General features: G+C 35.7%; 2 protein-coding genes across 2 annotated transcripts; both read left to right on the plus strand.

The window, feature by feature from the left end:
- Nucleotides 1–12,893: 12,893 nt before the first annotated feature.
- N7537_010588 (putative salicylate hydroxylase) lies at nt 12,894–14,398 on the plus strand (the record flags this gene model as incomplete). Its single annotated transcript, XM_056901642.1, has 6 exons — nt 12,894–12,980; nt 13,031–13,201; nt 13,251–13,403; nt 13,456–13,536; nt 13,587–14,037; nt 14,094–14,398. 6 exons carry the CDS (start codon nt 12,894–12,896, stop codon nt 14,396–14,398), a joined length of 1,248 nt encoding a protein of 415 aa, XP_056750310.1.
- A 511-nt stretch (nt 14,399–14,909) lies between these two features.
- On the plus strand, nt 14,910–15,475 carry N7537_010589 (uncharacterized protein; the record flags this gene model as incomplete). The annotated part of the gene is made up of 5 exons (XM_056901643.1): nt 14,910–14,997; nt 15,044–15,177; nt 15,241–15,255; nt 15,311–15,371; nt 15,432–15,475. 5 exons carry the CDS (start codon nt 14,910–14,912, stop codon nt 15,473–15,475), a joined length of 342 nt encoding a protein of 113 aa, XP_056750311.1.
- Nucleotides 15,476–15,662: the final 187 nt, after the last annotated feature.

The raw sequence follows: 15,662 nt of genomic DNA on the forward strand, positions 1-15,662 counted from the left end.
GATCTTAAAGAACTTTTTAATAAAGGAATAATCGTAGCTATATTTAATTACGACCGACTAATTATTATAGAAATCGATATATTAGACTACGCTCTAGGAGTAAGACTAACGTAGCCGGGAACTAATAGTAAATACCGACTAGTTATATTTTAGTCGAGGAAGATAGTTCTAGTAGAACTTAATTATAATATATATAATAAAGAACTATTAGCTATAGTATTAGCGTTCTAAGTCTAAAGAGTATATCTAAAGGGAGTAAAGTATATAGTAATAGTTAAGACCGATTATAAGAATCTTATATTCTTTACTATAATAAAGAAGTTAATAAAATAATAAGCGCGATAGGCTAAAACCCTTATATAATATAATTTTAAAATCGAATACTATAAAGAGATAGAGAACGGATAAGCCGACGCTTTAAATAGACGACTAGACTACGAATTAGAAACTAAAGTAGTAGATCCTACTATATTAAGATAAAACTTAGATAGTACTATCTCGTATAATAAGTAGTTACTAGCTATAACGATAGAAGTTAAGGATAACGACTTCTTATAAAAAATTAAAGACGTATTAAAGGAAGATATAATTAACTAACTTATTAAGAAGGGTAGAAAACTTACTAAGGACGACTAAAGATTACTCTATATATATAGATTAATATATATCCTAAGTAAGCTAAGAGACGAGGTTATACGTCGATACTACGATAATATCTTATATAAATATATAGGAGTAGAAAAAACTATCGAATATATTATACGAAATTACTATTTTCTAAATATATAGCGAAAGGTTCGGTTTTATATCCGCGTTTATAATATATACTAACGGAATAAACCTATATAATATATACCTTATAGAGAATTATAATTATCTAAGATACTAACCTAGCTATAAAAATAGATTATAATAGACTTTATTACGAAGTTACTAATCTTAGATAGATATAATATAATTATAATTATAGTCGATAGGCTTATTAAGTACGCCTATATAATCCCGACTATAGAAACTATTAATACTAATTAAATAGCGAATATTATACTTCGATATATAGTTATAAACTATAGGATACTAAGTAAGATTATATTAGATAGAGATAAGCTATTTATATCGAATATATAGAAGTCTTTTATAGACTAGATAGGTATTAAGCTTAGACTCTCTACTATATACTACCTATAAACTAATAATTAGATAGAAAGAGTAAACTAGATAGTAAAATAGTACCTATAATACTATATAAACTACTAATAAAATAACTAGATAGGACTACTACTAATAGTATAGCTAGTATATAATAATATAGCGTACTCTACGACTAACGAAATACTATTCTTTATAAATTATAGATATAACCTAATAATATTCGGAGAACTAATTAATAAGATAGCTATAACGGAATTAGCGAGACTAAAGGCTAGCGGACTAAGAAAGTTATATACGTAACTAGCTAAAGATATCGATTTCGTTAATCTACGTATAAAGAAATACTACGACGACTACTATAGAGAGGGACCTAACCTTAAGAAGGGAGAAAAGATTTACCTATTATAACGTAATATTAAAACTAAGCGATCTAGTAATAAATTAGACTACTTATAACTAGGACCGTTTAAGATTAAAGAAAAATTAGGACTAGTAAATTATTGTTTAAAACTACCTAAAAGTATATAAAAACTCTATATAGTATTTTATATCTTATTACTCGAACTAGTACTAGATAATACCGAAGTTATAATTAATATAGAAATCGAGGAAACTAAAGATAAATATAAAGTTAAATAAATCTTATCGGATAGATAGTATAATAATTAGTAATAACTTTTAGTTTAGTAGAAAGGGTATCCTATCTTAGAAAATATATAGGAACCTATCTAGAACCTAAAGGGCTACTACTAGTTTAATTTAATAGTATTATTAATAGGTAAAAAGGACCTCTATATAATAGAAAGTAAGGAGGGTATAAAACCGGATTTATCTTAGAAAGAAATAGGAAGATTAGTAATCTCCGCTAATATCTAATTAAAGTTCGGATAGTTAGTAGTAGTAGTAAGCTACTTAAGATTAAGAGTAGAAGGGGAAGCCTACTCTAGGGACGTTTACTTTTTATCGAGAATTTTTAAGAGTTTAGTATTATAATAAGATATCTTAAAACTATACTTCTTTAAGAACTTTTATTATTTTCGTAACTATATATAACGCGCTAGTAGTTTATTAATTTTTTATTAAACTTTAACTAAGCGGTCTTAGATAAGTCTTAACTCGGGCTCTAATAGCTTTAGCTTATTATCGGCCTCGGAGAGATCGGCTATAATTTTTAGTTCCGCGGATTTTAATAAATCCTATTTACTATTAGTATAGAACTCTTATTTATATAAACGATCTATATAAGTATAGGAGATATATTTCGAATATTTATCCGACTAATCTATTATATAATTAATACTAGCGTTACGATAATAATTATAAAGCGTCGAAGTTATAAAACTATATAGTTCGATATAATTAGCCTAACGGTTATAGATTATAGTCGATAGGTAAGTAGATTTCGAAGGATACTCCGGACGAAAATCAGCCTTATATTTAGATATAATAAGGAAATATTATTTTAAGAAAAAGAAATCTATTACCTACCTAAGGGGGGGATACCGTAGCTTTATAAGTCTTAAGGACGAAACTCCTAGAAAGAGGGGAGGTAATATTATAGACCTATCTATTACTAATTAGTAGTAACCTACTAGATATATTAATAGGCTATCGAGAGCTAACTAGAATATCTATTAATAGATTACGTATAAGCTTACTAAGTAAGAGTATAATCCGCCCTAAGCGAATCTACCCTATAGAGGATTTCCGTTATATAGGTTACTCTATAAACTAGATAACCGCTATATAGAAGGAGACGGCTAGTTAGTAAATACGTAATTATATAGATAGTAGAAGGGTAGTAAGTAGATCGGTAGAATCCGCTAAAGCGATTCTACTATTCTACTATCTACTATTTGTTACGGACCTATCCGTCACCAATCAGTGGTGACCCACAGGCACACCAATGGGCCATCGAGAGCCAATAGATCGAGATCACGTACGACGTATCCGGCAGAAAAGGGTTCTGCTAGAAGGTAGCTATTACCGGCCCTCGCGGGGCAAATAGCAATTCTACCTTATAATAATATCGATTACCTATAACCGCCTAGACTACGTAACCGTGACTCCTACGTCGACTCTAGGAGTATACGTAGAAGTATACGGTGACTCCTAGATATACTCTAGGAGTATATTAGGGAGTAGGAAACGAAGGATATATAAGGATACTCCCTTATATACTTAGTTTAGTTCTTCGTCTTTAATTATATATTATTACTTATATTTACCTTTTAGATTACTATAACTCTTTACTTAATTATAACTTAATAATACTTACGAGTAGACTAATACCCCGGTATAGATCTACTCGGCGCTCTACCTAGTATTAGTTCCTTAATCGCTTAAAAGGACTTAGGCTATAGTAAGGCCCTACGCGGTAATAGCTTAGTTAAGACCCGATTATTAACGTTAGACTATTCGAGGAGTATTAAGATAAGTATACCCTAAACCTATCTAACCTAACTATGACTAGTTAGCTAGTATGTAATATATTAAAGACCGTCTCGAATTAAGTTTCGAGTTACGATAAGATAATATAATTAACGATTCGACTACCGGTAGCGGTACTTCTACGCGAAGTAACGCGCCTAGTTCTTAGTAGATAGTTAAGATAATCTAGTAACTATAGGAGTAAATCTTAACCCTAGAGAGCTAACGTCCGGTCTCTACTATTAAGATTCCGTAACCTAAGTTCTTTAATAGAATATAATCTAAGCTTCGATCGTTCCTTACTTAACTAGATACGAACTAACGGGTTAACCGATCTAAGCTACCTATAGAAGCCGATAAGATTATCTACGTATCGACCTTTCTCCGAGGACTAGCCTTCGATTAGTTCGAACTATTCCTACGCGAGTTTTAAAAGGAAACCGACTAAGAAGTCTAGAGCGACTTTACCTAGGAAGTATTTAATAGCTACGATAAGTTTAAAGAATAAATTAAACTTACGTTCGGTAATATCGACGCGAAACGAACGGCTAAACGACGCCTTCGACGCCTACGATAAACTACCTCGGTTAGCGTATACGCCGCTAAATTTTAATAAATTATCTTATACTTAAGTTAGGATAAGGACTACTTTATTTTAGTCTTCGAAGATAGACTAAAGGAGTATATTAAAGATAAACTAGTACGCGATAATCGACTAGATATACTAGATAAGATTATCGGTATCGTAGTTAAAATCGACAATCGAATCTACGATCGCGAGACGTAATATCGAGAAATAAGATAGTAGAGGACGGGCGGATAGCGACTACCTATCTAGTATTATTAGAACGATAGGCGACCTAGGTAGTCTACGCTACGACCGGTAAGATATAACCTATATAGCTTAATACCGATAGACCTCGACGCGATATATAAAGAATAAAACGAGCGTCGATAGAAGAATCTTTACTTTACCTATAGGAAACTAGGACACTATATAAGGGAATATAAATAGAAGAAACTATATAAGAAACGGTAATATATATAGGCGATACGCGAAGTACTACGAGCGACCTAAGAGAGAGAAGCTACTACTAGTATAGGTACTAGCGCCGAAGGAATAAGCGCTAGTTAGGAATACTAGGAGGAAATATACCCTAACGAGCAATAGGGCGATCTAAAAGGGTAGGTCGGGACCCTTATCAATAGCCTTAGATAGAAAAGGCGAGTCGCTATAGACCTAAGGGATAAACTTTTAGAAGATCTCTTAGTAAGATAGACTAACCTAAGCCTAGAAGAGATATCGGCGGGTAACCTATATACTAAAGGGTTAGCCGACGAGCTAGAACTCGATTATCTAGAAATCGATTAGGATACGGTAGAAAGTTAAGGATAGATATAGTACGTACCCTAGGTACTAATCTAGGATCTAATAGGACTTACGGCTAGGGAGGACCTTAATTAGTAGTCGTAAGACCTACTAAGACTAGAGACTATAGATATAGGAATAAAGAAGTCCTAGGACCCTAAGTATCTTACGACTAATAATATAGGGCCCGCGGAGACGTAAAACCCGATCCCCGAAGCTAATAGTAATCTAGGAATACTAGGTAAGCTTCCCGGAATAGATTAAACTATCCTAGAGATACTAATAGAAAGCCCTACGAACTATTACGATAATAAAGAAGCTAAAGAGCTTATAGGATATCTCGAAGGAAAGATATAGCCTAGTAGACTAGACTAGTACTTTATTAACGTAATTAAGGAAGGCGACGACCTAGTAGGATACCCTTACGAAAATTCTACTTACGCGTATAAAGGATATACATAATACCTAGGATATAGTAAGATAGCTAGTGTTATATACTATAACGAAATATATACTATTTATAGGTTAGTAAAGTTAGATTATAGTATCGAACCGAAACTACTATAGTAGATAAAGAAGCTATAATAGACGAAGGGATACTAAGGAATTTAGTATAATAGACGCTAGATATACGACTATAAGGGTCGACTAATAATATATCTAGCGGTAATAACGTTAGGAATATATATTAAGTTATACGTAATCCTACCTATAGGGAAGGTATAGACTCTTATCGACTCGGGAGCTACTAATAACTTTATAAACCTAAGGTTTAAGGAAGATCGATAAGTTATAACCGAGCCCCTACTATATATAATACTAGTCGTAGGACTCGACGGAGGAGTACTCTTAGGAGGAGTTAGCGAGGAAACTATTATATTACCTATATCTATCTATAGGTACCCGGAATTAATACGATTTAATATCCTAGAGATAGGAGACTACGATATTGTTTTAGGTATTCTATAGCTTAAAAAGTATAACCCGAATATCGATTAGTAGTTAGGATATATCTTATTTAATAGATATATATATATAGAAATATACGACGAATATAAGATACGTCGATAGAAGTCTACCTAACGAAACGAGCGTAGTAAGTAGTCCTAAAGTAAGAGGACTAGAGTATTAGTTATAGGCGTTGCCCTAGATACTATAGAACAATCACTAGATATATCCGACTAGGAATTAAAGGACTATATAATAATTAAATATAAGAAGCTATATATAACTAGCGATAAACCTAGGATTCCGGAAGAATACTAGGAGTTTATAGATATTTTTATAATACTAGCCGATAGAGTATTACTAAAATATAGACCCTTTAATTATAAGATTAATACTATAGAAGGTACTAAACTAACTTTTATACCTATCTATTAGTTGTTATAAAAGGAGTCCGATATACTTAAGGAATATATTAAGGAAAATCTACGAAAAGGATATATCTAAGTCTCGAAGTTAGCGGCTAGATATCCTATTATCTTTATACTAAAGAAGGATAGGAGTCTTCGACTTTATATAGATTACCGATATTTAAATTTAATTACTATTAAAGATCGATACCTACTACCTTTAATTAACGAAATATAAGATAGGATTAGATATACTAAGTACTTTTCGAAGTATAATATTATTAATACCTATTACCGTATTAGGATTAAACTAGGCTATAAATAGAAAACGGTATTTAGAACTAAGTTCGGATATTACGAATATAAGGTTATACCTTTCGGTCTTACTAACGTACTAGTAATATTCTAACGCTTTATCTTTAAAACGATTAAGGAATATTTAGATATCTTCGTTATCGTATATTTAGATAATATTTTAGTCTTCTCGGAGATACTCGAAGATTATATTAAATATAATAGACTTATATTATAGAAGCTAAGAGAAGTAGAAGTTACTCTTAAACTAAAGAAATACGAATTCTATATTTAGGAAATAACTTTCCTCGGATACCGTATTACCCCTAAAGGACTAGGGATAGAAGAAGATAAGATTAAAAGTATTATAGAATAGCCGATACCTAAAAATATAAAGGAAGTATAACAATTTCTTAGTCTAGCTAATTATTACCGAAAGATTATCGATAGATACGTTAAAGTCGTATTAGGACTCTACTATCTTACTAAGAAAGATTAGAAGTTTATATAGGATAAGGTAGTAGACAAATCGTTCTAGGATCTTAAGAAACTCTTTAATAAAGGAATAATCGTAGCTACGTTTAGCTACGACCGACTAATTATTATAGAAACCGATATATTAGACTACGCTTTAGGAGTAAGACTAACGTAACTAGGAACTAACGGTAAGTACCGACTAGTTATATTTTAGTCGAGGAAAATAGTTCTAGTAGAACTTAATTATAATATATATAATAAGGAATTATTAGCTATAGTATTAGTATTCTAAGTCTAGAGAGTATATCTAGAAGGAGTAAAGTATATAGTAACGGTTAAGACCGATTATAAGAATCTTATATTCTTTACTATAACGAAGAAGTTGACGAGACGATAAGCGCGATAGGCCGAAACCCTTATATAATACGATTTTAAAATCGAATACTATAAAGGAATAGAGAATAGATAAGCCGACGCTTTAAGTAGACGACTAGACTACGAATTAGGAACTAAGGTAGCGGATCCTACTATATTAAAATAAAACCCTAATAGTACTATTTCGTATAATAAGTAGTTACTAGCCGCGACGATAGAAGTTAAGGATAACGACTTCTTATAGAAAATCAAAGATATATTAGAAGAAGATATAATTAATTAACTCGTTAAGAAGGGTAGAAAACTTACTAAGGACGACTAAAGATTACTCTATATATATAGATTGATATATATCCTAAGTAAGCTAAGGGAAGAGGTTATACGTCGATACTACGATAATATCTCGTATAGATATATAGGAGTAGAAAAAACTATTAAATATATTATACGAAATTATTATTTTCTAAATATATAGCGAAAGGTTCGATTCTATATCCGCGTTTACGATACGTACTAACGAAACAAACCTATACGATATATACCTTACGAAGAATTATAGTTATCTAAGACGCTAACCTAGCCGTAGGAATAGATTACGATAGACTTTATTACAAAGTTACTAGTTTTAGATAGATACGATATAATTATAGTTATAGTCGATAGGCTTACTAAGTACGCCTATATGATTCCGACTATAGAAACTATTAATACTAATTAAATAGCGAATATTATACTTCGATATATAGTTATAAACCACGGAATACCGAGTAAGATTATATTAGATAGAGATAAGCTATTTATATCGAATATATAGAAGTCTTTTATAGACTAGATAGGTATTAAGCTTAGACTCTCTACTATATACTACCCGTAAACTAACGGTTAAACGGAAAGAGTGAACTAGATAGTAAAATAGTACCTACGATACTATATAAACTACTAGTAAGACAACTAGGTAGGACTACTACTAATAGTATAGCTAGTATATAATAATATAGTGTACTCTACGACTAACGAAACACTATTCTTTACGAATTATAGATATAATCTAATAGTATTTAGAGAACTAATTAATAAGATAGCCGTAGTAGAATTAGCGAGGCTAAAGGCTAGCGGACTAAGAAAGTTATATATATAACTAGCTAGAGATATTAACTTTGTTAATCTATATATAAAGAAATACTACGACGACTACTATAGAGAGGGACCTAACCTTAAGAAGGGAGAAAAGGTTTACCTATTACGATATAATATTAAAACTAAGCGACCTAGTAACAAATTAGACTACCTACGACTAGGACCGTTTAAGATTAAGGAAAAATTAGGACTAGTAAATTATCGCTTAAAGCTACCCGAAAGTATATAAAAACTCTATATAGTATTTTATATCTTGTTACTCGAACTAGTACTAGATAACGCCGAAATTATAACTAATATAGAAATCGAGGAAACCGAAGATAAATATAAAGTCGAACGAATCCTATCGGATAGATAGTATAATAGTTAGTAATAACTCTTAGTTTAGTAGAAAGGGTATCCTACCTTAGAAAATATATAGGAACCTATCTAGAATCTAAGGGGCTACTACTAGCTTATTTAGTAGTATTACTAATAGGCGAAAAGGACCCCTATATAGCGGAAGGTACGGAAGAATCGCTAATAAGGAAAGACAAGTCTATCCCCTCTAGGACGGAAGGGGATAAGGGACTAAATATCTAAGTTAGAGTAGGATTCTCTAACGTAGCGGTAAGAACCTAAGTATCATACTTATCGGCGAGACGATCTAGCTTAGCGAGGTCTTTAGTACTAGGAGGATCCTTAGTATCTAACTACTCTATTATAAAGGAGTTATAATTTAATATCTTACTACTCCGATTTTTGAATATTTAACGTTACTTCTTAAGACGAAGCATTTTTACTATTAACTTTATTTACTACTTCTCGATCTCTTTAATCTCTATATCGATTTTCGTAGACTCGCGAAGAACGCGCTGCTATTTCTTATCGCTATAGAACTATCGTACGTAATAACGACCGCGACGAGTATACTCGGTATAATTACGACTCTTCGGGTCTATTATATAATTAATAGAGCGAGAGGAATAGAATTTATAAGAGATATTAGCGACCGAACTGTTTTATAATATTTTATTATATTAAGTAAGTCTATTCTTTTATAGGTTTCGTTATTAACTAGTATAATATAACGGGTATATAGCTAAAAAAAAGAAAATAAAAAGAAAAATAAACGGTATTACTTACTAGAGGGGGAACTATAGCTTTATAAGTCTTAGGGACGAAACTCCTAGGAAAAGGGGAGGTAATATTACGGACCTATCCGTTACTAATTAGTAGTGACCTATAGGTATACTAATAGGCTATCGAGAGCTAATAGATCGAGATTACGTACGACGTATCCGGTAGAAAAGGGTTCTACTAGAAGGTAGCTATTACTAGCCCTTGCGGGGCAAATAGCAATTCTACCTTATAATAATATCGATTACCTATAACCGCCTAGACTACGTAACTATAACTCCTACGTCGACTCTAGGAGTATACGTAGAAGTATACGGTGACTCCTAGATATACTCTAGGAGTATATTAGGGAGTAGGAAACGAAGGATATATAAGGATACTCCCTTATATACTTAGTTTAGTTCTTCGTCTTCAATCATATATTGTTACTTATATTTACCTTTTGGATTACTATAACTCTTTACTTGATTATAACTTGATAATACTTACGAGTAGACTAATACCCCGGTATAGATCTACTCGGCGCTCTACCTAGTATTAGTTCCTTAATCGCTTAAAAGGACTTAGGCTATAGTAAGGCCCTGCGCGGCAATAGCTTAGTTGAGACCCGATCATTAACGTTAGACCATTCGAGGAGTATTAAGGCAAGTATACCCTGAACCCATCTAACCTAACTGTGACCAGTTAGCTAGTGCGTAACACAATTCTATATAGGAAGAACTTAGGGATATATAAAGATACTTATTTATATATCTAGTTTAGTTCTTCGCCTTTAATTATATATTATTACTTATATTTACCTTTTAGATTACTATAACTCTTTACTTGATTATAACTTGATAATACTTACGAGCAGACTAATACTACGGTATAGATCTACTCGGCGCTCTACCTAGTATTAGTTCCCTAATCGCTTAAAAGGACTTAGGCTACTATAAGGCCCTACGCGGTATTAGCTTAGTTACAATCCGATTATTAACGTTAGACTATTCGAGGAGTATTAAGGCAAGTATACCCTGAACCTATCTAACCTAACTATGACCAGTTAGCTAGTACGTAATACTAGGCCCCGTTATCGCCCCTAAATCCTTTATTAATATAAAAAGAATAGTTAAGCGATAATACCGAATACTCTACGCCGACCGAGAATATAAAATAGAACTTATTCTAGACTTAGCTAACGATATAATCGGGAGCGACTACTAAGATATAGCTATCCTACTTAGCGATACTAAGGAAGATACCCTAAGCCGGCTAGTTTATTTAACCGACTTTAAAGGTTACTATATCGAGTATACGGATAAAGCTAATAAGGAGAATAGTAATATTTATATTATCCTATAAAGCTTCTTTAAAAAATACTCTATTCCCTTCGACTATAATATAGAAAAGTATAAGCTATATAAAAATAATAGGGACCTAAAGCTAAAGACTAATAACGCTTAAGTTAAAGTTAATAATAATATATCTAAGCTACTACCGCTACTACTTAAAAAAGAACCTAAGCCTATTAAAACTATTATAAACGTAGAACTCCTTATTAACCTTAACGCTATATAATAGCTTAACCTAGTCGGCGTTAATATCGTAGCTAAGATATATACCCTAAGAGAAATTAATAAAGAAGACGTATAATAATATATAGACGAGGCCTATAAGAGATATATAGAATATATAGCCTAGATACTAAAATATTAAAAAGCGTAAACCTTAATAGCAAACCGATACGTTAAAGCTAAAACTCTACTCGCTAAAATTAATAGTTATAACTTCTAATTTTCGAAAGATATCCTAAAATAACTACTCTAATATTATATACTAGAGCTCGGATAGGATACTATACCTAAGAACGAAAATAGGCAAGCTAATAATAACAACGGCTAAGCTAAAGAAAGCGAGGAGTAAGCTTATAACGGCCTAAATAGCGTATAGCTTTCCTCCCTATATATCGACGGTAAAGCCGGTTATATTCTTACAATTCTCGAAGATATCGATAGCAAAGCCGGTTACATTTCTTACAAACCCCGAATAAATATAAGGCCTCGGGACGAGACCTTATCGCGAGCGGGCACCTATTACCGTCACCTAACTTAGTTATGTGATGCCCCTCCTTTTTAGCTAGCTTAGAGACTAGGATAATATATCATCTCTTACCATATATACAACTTGTACCATATATGAAGGAAGATTGATTATATGGTTAGGACACTTAGTACCAGGCATACCATACCAAAGTGCATAATAAAGTTAATTGACGGAAAGCTGGTGTACGAACAATGTATGGTATAAATGACCAATGTTGACAACTCTAACTAACTAAAATGACAAAACCCGCTATTTCAACAATCTGTGCGGACCATGATGACTAACTGTAATATGCACTTTTGTATGGTATGCCTGGTACCCAATGTCACATGATGTTTCCGGTATATTACCTGGTTTCTACCATGTATTCGGACTTGGTATTCGACATTAATCATCGATATCCGCCCAGATTGTTAAAATTGCGGGTTTAGTATTTTTAGAGATTTGTATCTCCGCCAGCCATACCATACATCGCCATACGGTCAGATTTCTGTCGATATGTATTGCCGAAATTTACTATATGGGTTGTTGCAGTACTGATATCTGTCAACATAGAGAAAACAACCGACCCGGATCTACTTGTGACCTTATCATGGTGTTTGGATCCATATTCCCTCAGTCCACCTAAATATAGGCTCGGCAAACACGGGTCAGCGAAGACCATGTTTTATAATCCCCTAGCGCAAAATTCCACAAATGGGATGCAAACCGTGGCAAATGTAATAATTGTTCGAGGAAGTGCACGACTCCTTGGGCGAGGGTCTGGCATCTAGGTGGCTTGTTACGATCGAGGTATTCCTGGTCCGGGATAAGTACCTCTAGAAAAGAGCATAGTTGCTCTTAGGCTAGCCTATCTTCGAGCGTAATGTTTAGCCAAAGAGGCAATTCAAGGGTTGTCCCTATGATTTCTAAGCGGATCGGATGCAAATAAAACATTCCGGTCATTGTCGTGTGGGGTTCATTAAACTAGGAGACCTTCCAGGGACCCGACATATCCGCTTGATAACGCTGCAGATGAGCTTATATAAAGAGTAGATTACCCTTCAATGAAATTATTCCGACAACGAAAAGATCCAGGTTTTCAAAGCTTAAATCACACAATGCCTCTCAAAGTTGTCGTAGTTGGTGCTGGCCTGGCGGGGTTGGGCGCGGCCATTGCACTGAATCGCTCAGGACATGAAGTCCAGGTAGGTCTCGAAGATAGCCATAGCGAAATATCTCTCTGAAGCCCTTCTAGGTGATTGAACAGTCAAGCTTTCTGAACGAAGTTGGCGCAGCCATCCACGTCCCGCCCAACGCAACCCGCATCCTACGTGAGTGGGGCTGCGACTTCGAGAAGCTTCAGCCGGTTCACTGTACCAAGTTTCAGATCTGGACTTCTGCAGGCAACCTGATTTCGACTCCTATGGTGAGTAGCTTCTGGCTGAGTTCCTCTTAAATTAGCTAACATTTTCAAGGTGACTGAGGATATCCAAAAGCGCCTCCAAGTAACCGACGATTTCATCCTCACCCACCGCGTCGATTTACATAATACCCTGCGGGATACAGCAGCGACAGAAATTGAAGGGAGCCGGGTGCATATTCGACTGTCGTCTCGTGTTGCCTCTGTGGTTCGTCTTCCCTGCTTTTTTTCATGTGGTGTTATTTGTTAACACGTCTTAGGACGCCGAAGCGGGGCGTGTTACTCTTGAGGACGGAACTGTTTATACCGGTGACCTGATCATCGGTGCCGATGGTATACATGTAAGAAAGATCGAACGTGCGCACATTGCAATTTCTCACAATTATCCCAGTCTCGAGCCGTGAGCGGTATCACCGGCGAAGAAGAGCGCAAAGAAAACACCGGGCAAAACTGTTTCCGGTTCCTGGTTCCAACCTCCAAGATGCGGGCCAACCCCTTGACTGCCTCTCTTCTAGAAAAGATTGGATTAGATGGCGTGCACGGATTTGTATCTGAAGATCGACGAATGATACTTTACCCCTGTCGGGGTGGAGACCTACTCAACGTTGTGGGTTTCTATCCCTCAAACCCGGAGACGGCGGTGAAAGATTCATCTTGGCTAGATTCAGCCAGTCATGACGCACTTCTCCGGACATTCAAGACGTTTAGTCCCGAACTTCAAGAAATTTGCCGCATCGCTGAAGATGTCAAACTGTGGAGTCTGGGGTCTCGACAGCCTCCAAGGACATTCGTAAAGGGAAAGCTTGCACTTGCTGGTGATGCGGCGCATCCTACTCTTCCTCGTACGATACCCATTATTCGCTTATTCATCACATACAACTTCTAACTATTGATACAGACCAAGGCCAAGGAGGCGCACAGTCATTTGAAGACGGTGCCGCACTCGGAGCATTATTTACTCCTGAAACGACCCCGGACCAGGTTCCCCAACGCTTACAATTGTACAACCAAGTACGGTATGGCCACTCATTGACTGTAATGATGATGTCGAAACTTCCCGACGATCGCCGCGCAGAGATGTATGACGAGCTACGGTCGTATGTGCCCGCAGCTGAGTTTCCAAAAGACATGTTTTCGTTTACGTGGACTTCGTATCCCACCCAAGAGGCTCAGAGAGCTTTAAATGCCGAGTTAAAGGTCTAGATGTGGGCTATTGGGGCCTTTTCCCGCGCAGTAGGGGCGAAGATCGGACGGGCGAGGCGAATACTTTTACGAGGGGATGGAGGATGGTGCCCGGCACCGTCTTCCAATAGAGGTGTATGTGGGAAAAATACAGCCTATCTTACCACTAGACTATAACAAAAACCTCGGTTCCTGTTTAGGGCGTAGGGGGGCCATATCCCAGTCTGACAGTGTATCGGGTTGGAATTACAATTGCCACAGTACGTTATTTATTAACCTGAAAGGTGTATTTCAATGTACTGAGAATTTCATTGCGTGACCCATGCTCCAATGTTCATGTAGTTATAAGGCCGTGAGTAATTAGAATTAATTTTGCACTGTCAGTCGCTGAGCGTCGGCCTCGAGTCGGCTCGTCCCAAAGCGGCAACCATCCCGCCTGGCATTCTTAAATTCTCTCTTTGCCCTCTTCTTCCTTTCTTACCATCGATCTCCTTCAAATTTTCGAGGTTTTCACACTCGTCCATTTGTCAGAATGGCCGAAGGTGGAGCAAAGAGGAGTGTCCTCCCTCAAGCTATTCCTTTACCCCCGCTAAGCCGCATGGTCGACCCAACCGTTACAAGTAAGTTGCGACTTAGCCATCAATATTAAAACTACTAACGGAAAAGCCCCGGAAACAGAGAAACGGGTCGTTAAAGCCTTCGTCCCGGCCTTACAAAACAAACCAGAACCCATCACCTGGCGTATGATTGGGGCGAGTGTCATTACTGTCAAGCTAGTCATCTTCTGTGGCATCCTGGATGTTAGAAAATCCACTCTCTACCGGACTCATCTCTAACCCCTCGATTATAAACAAGTTAACCAGGGTCTTCTCAAGACAGTATGCACTCTAGTATAATCGCCCTGAAACAAACCCATATTTTAACATGTACCAGCGCTATAACTGCCTTAACGTTGCTCTCGACCACCTCGAAGCCGGCAAGTCGGTGGCAGTCTGTATGTGGCTTTCTACGAAAACTTGTTCTAGCTAATTAACCGTGGCTAACACGAGTAAAGACAACTCTAACGTAGACTCCGAAACAAAAAGCCCACTGGACTAGTCTTGCGAAAGAACTAAATGTGCCTATCCGCTGTGTCTAATTTATATTAACACCAGACTTGTGCAAATACAGTAACGCCATCTGAGTATCTATCAAAAACCAGTACGCACCCAGATCGCCGGGCAATGTCTCAGTCGGAGAGACATCCGACTATACTAATTGCCTGGCCGTGAGCGAATCAGAGAGC

The sequence above is a fragment of the Penicillium hordei genome (genome assembly GCF_028827395.1).
Source record: "Penicillium hordei strain IBT 12815 chromosome Unknown utg000005l_segment0_segment0, whole genome shotgun sequence".
Lineage (NCBI taxonomy): Eukaryota > Fungi > Ascomycota > Eurotiomycetes > Eurotiales > Aspergillaceae > Penicillium > Penicillium hordei.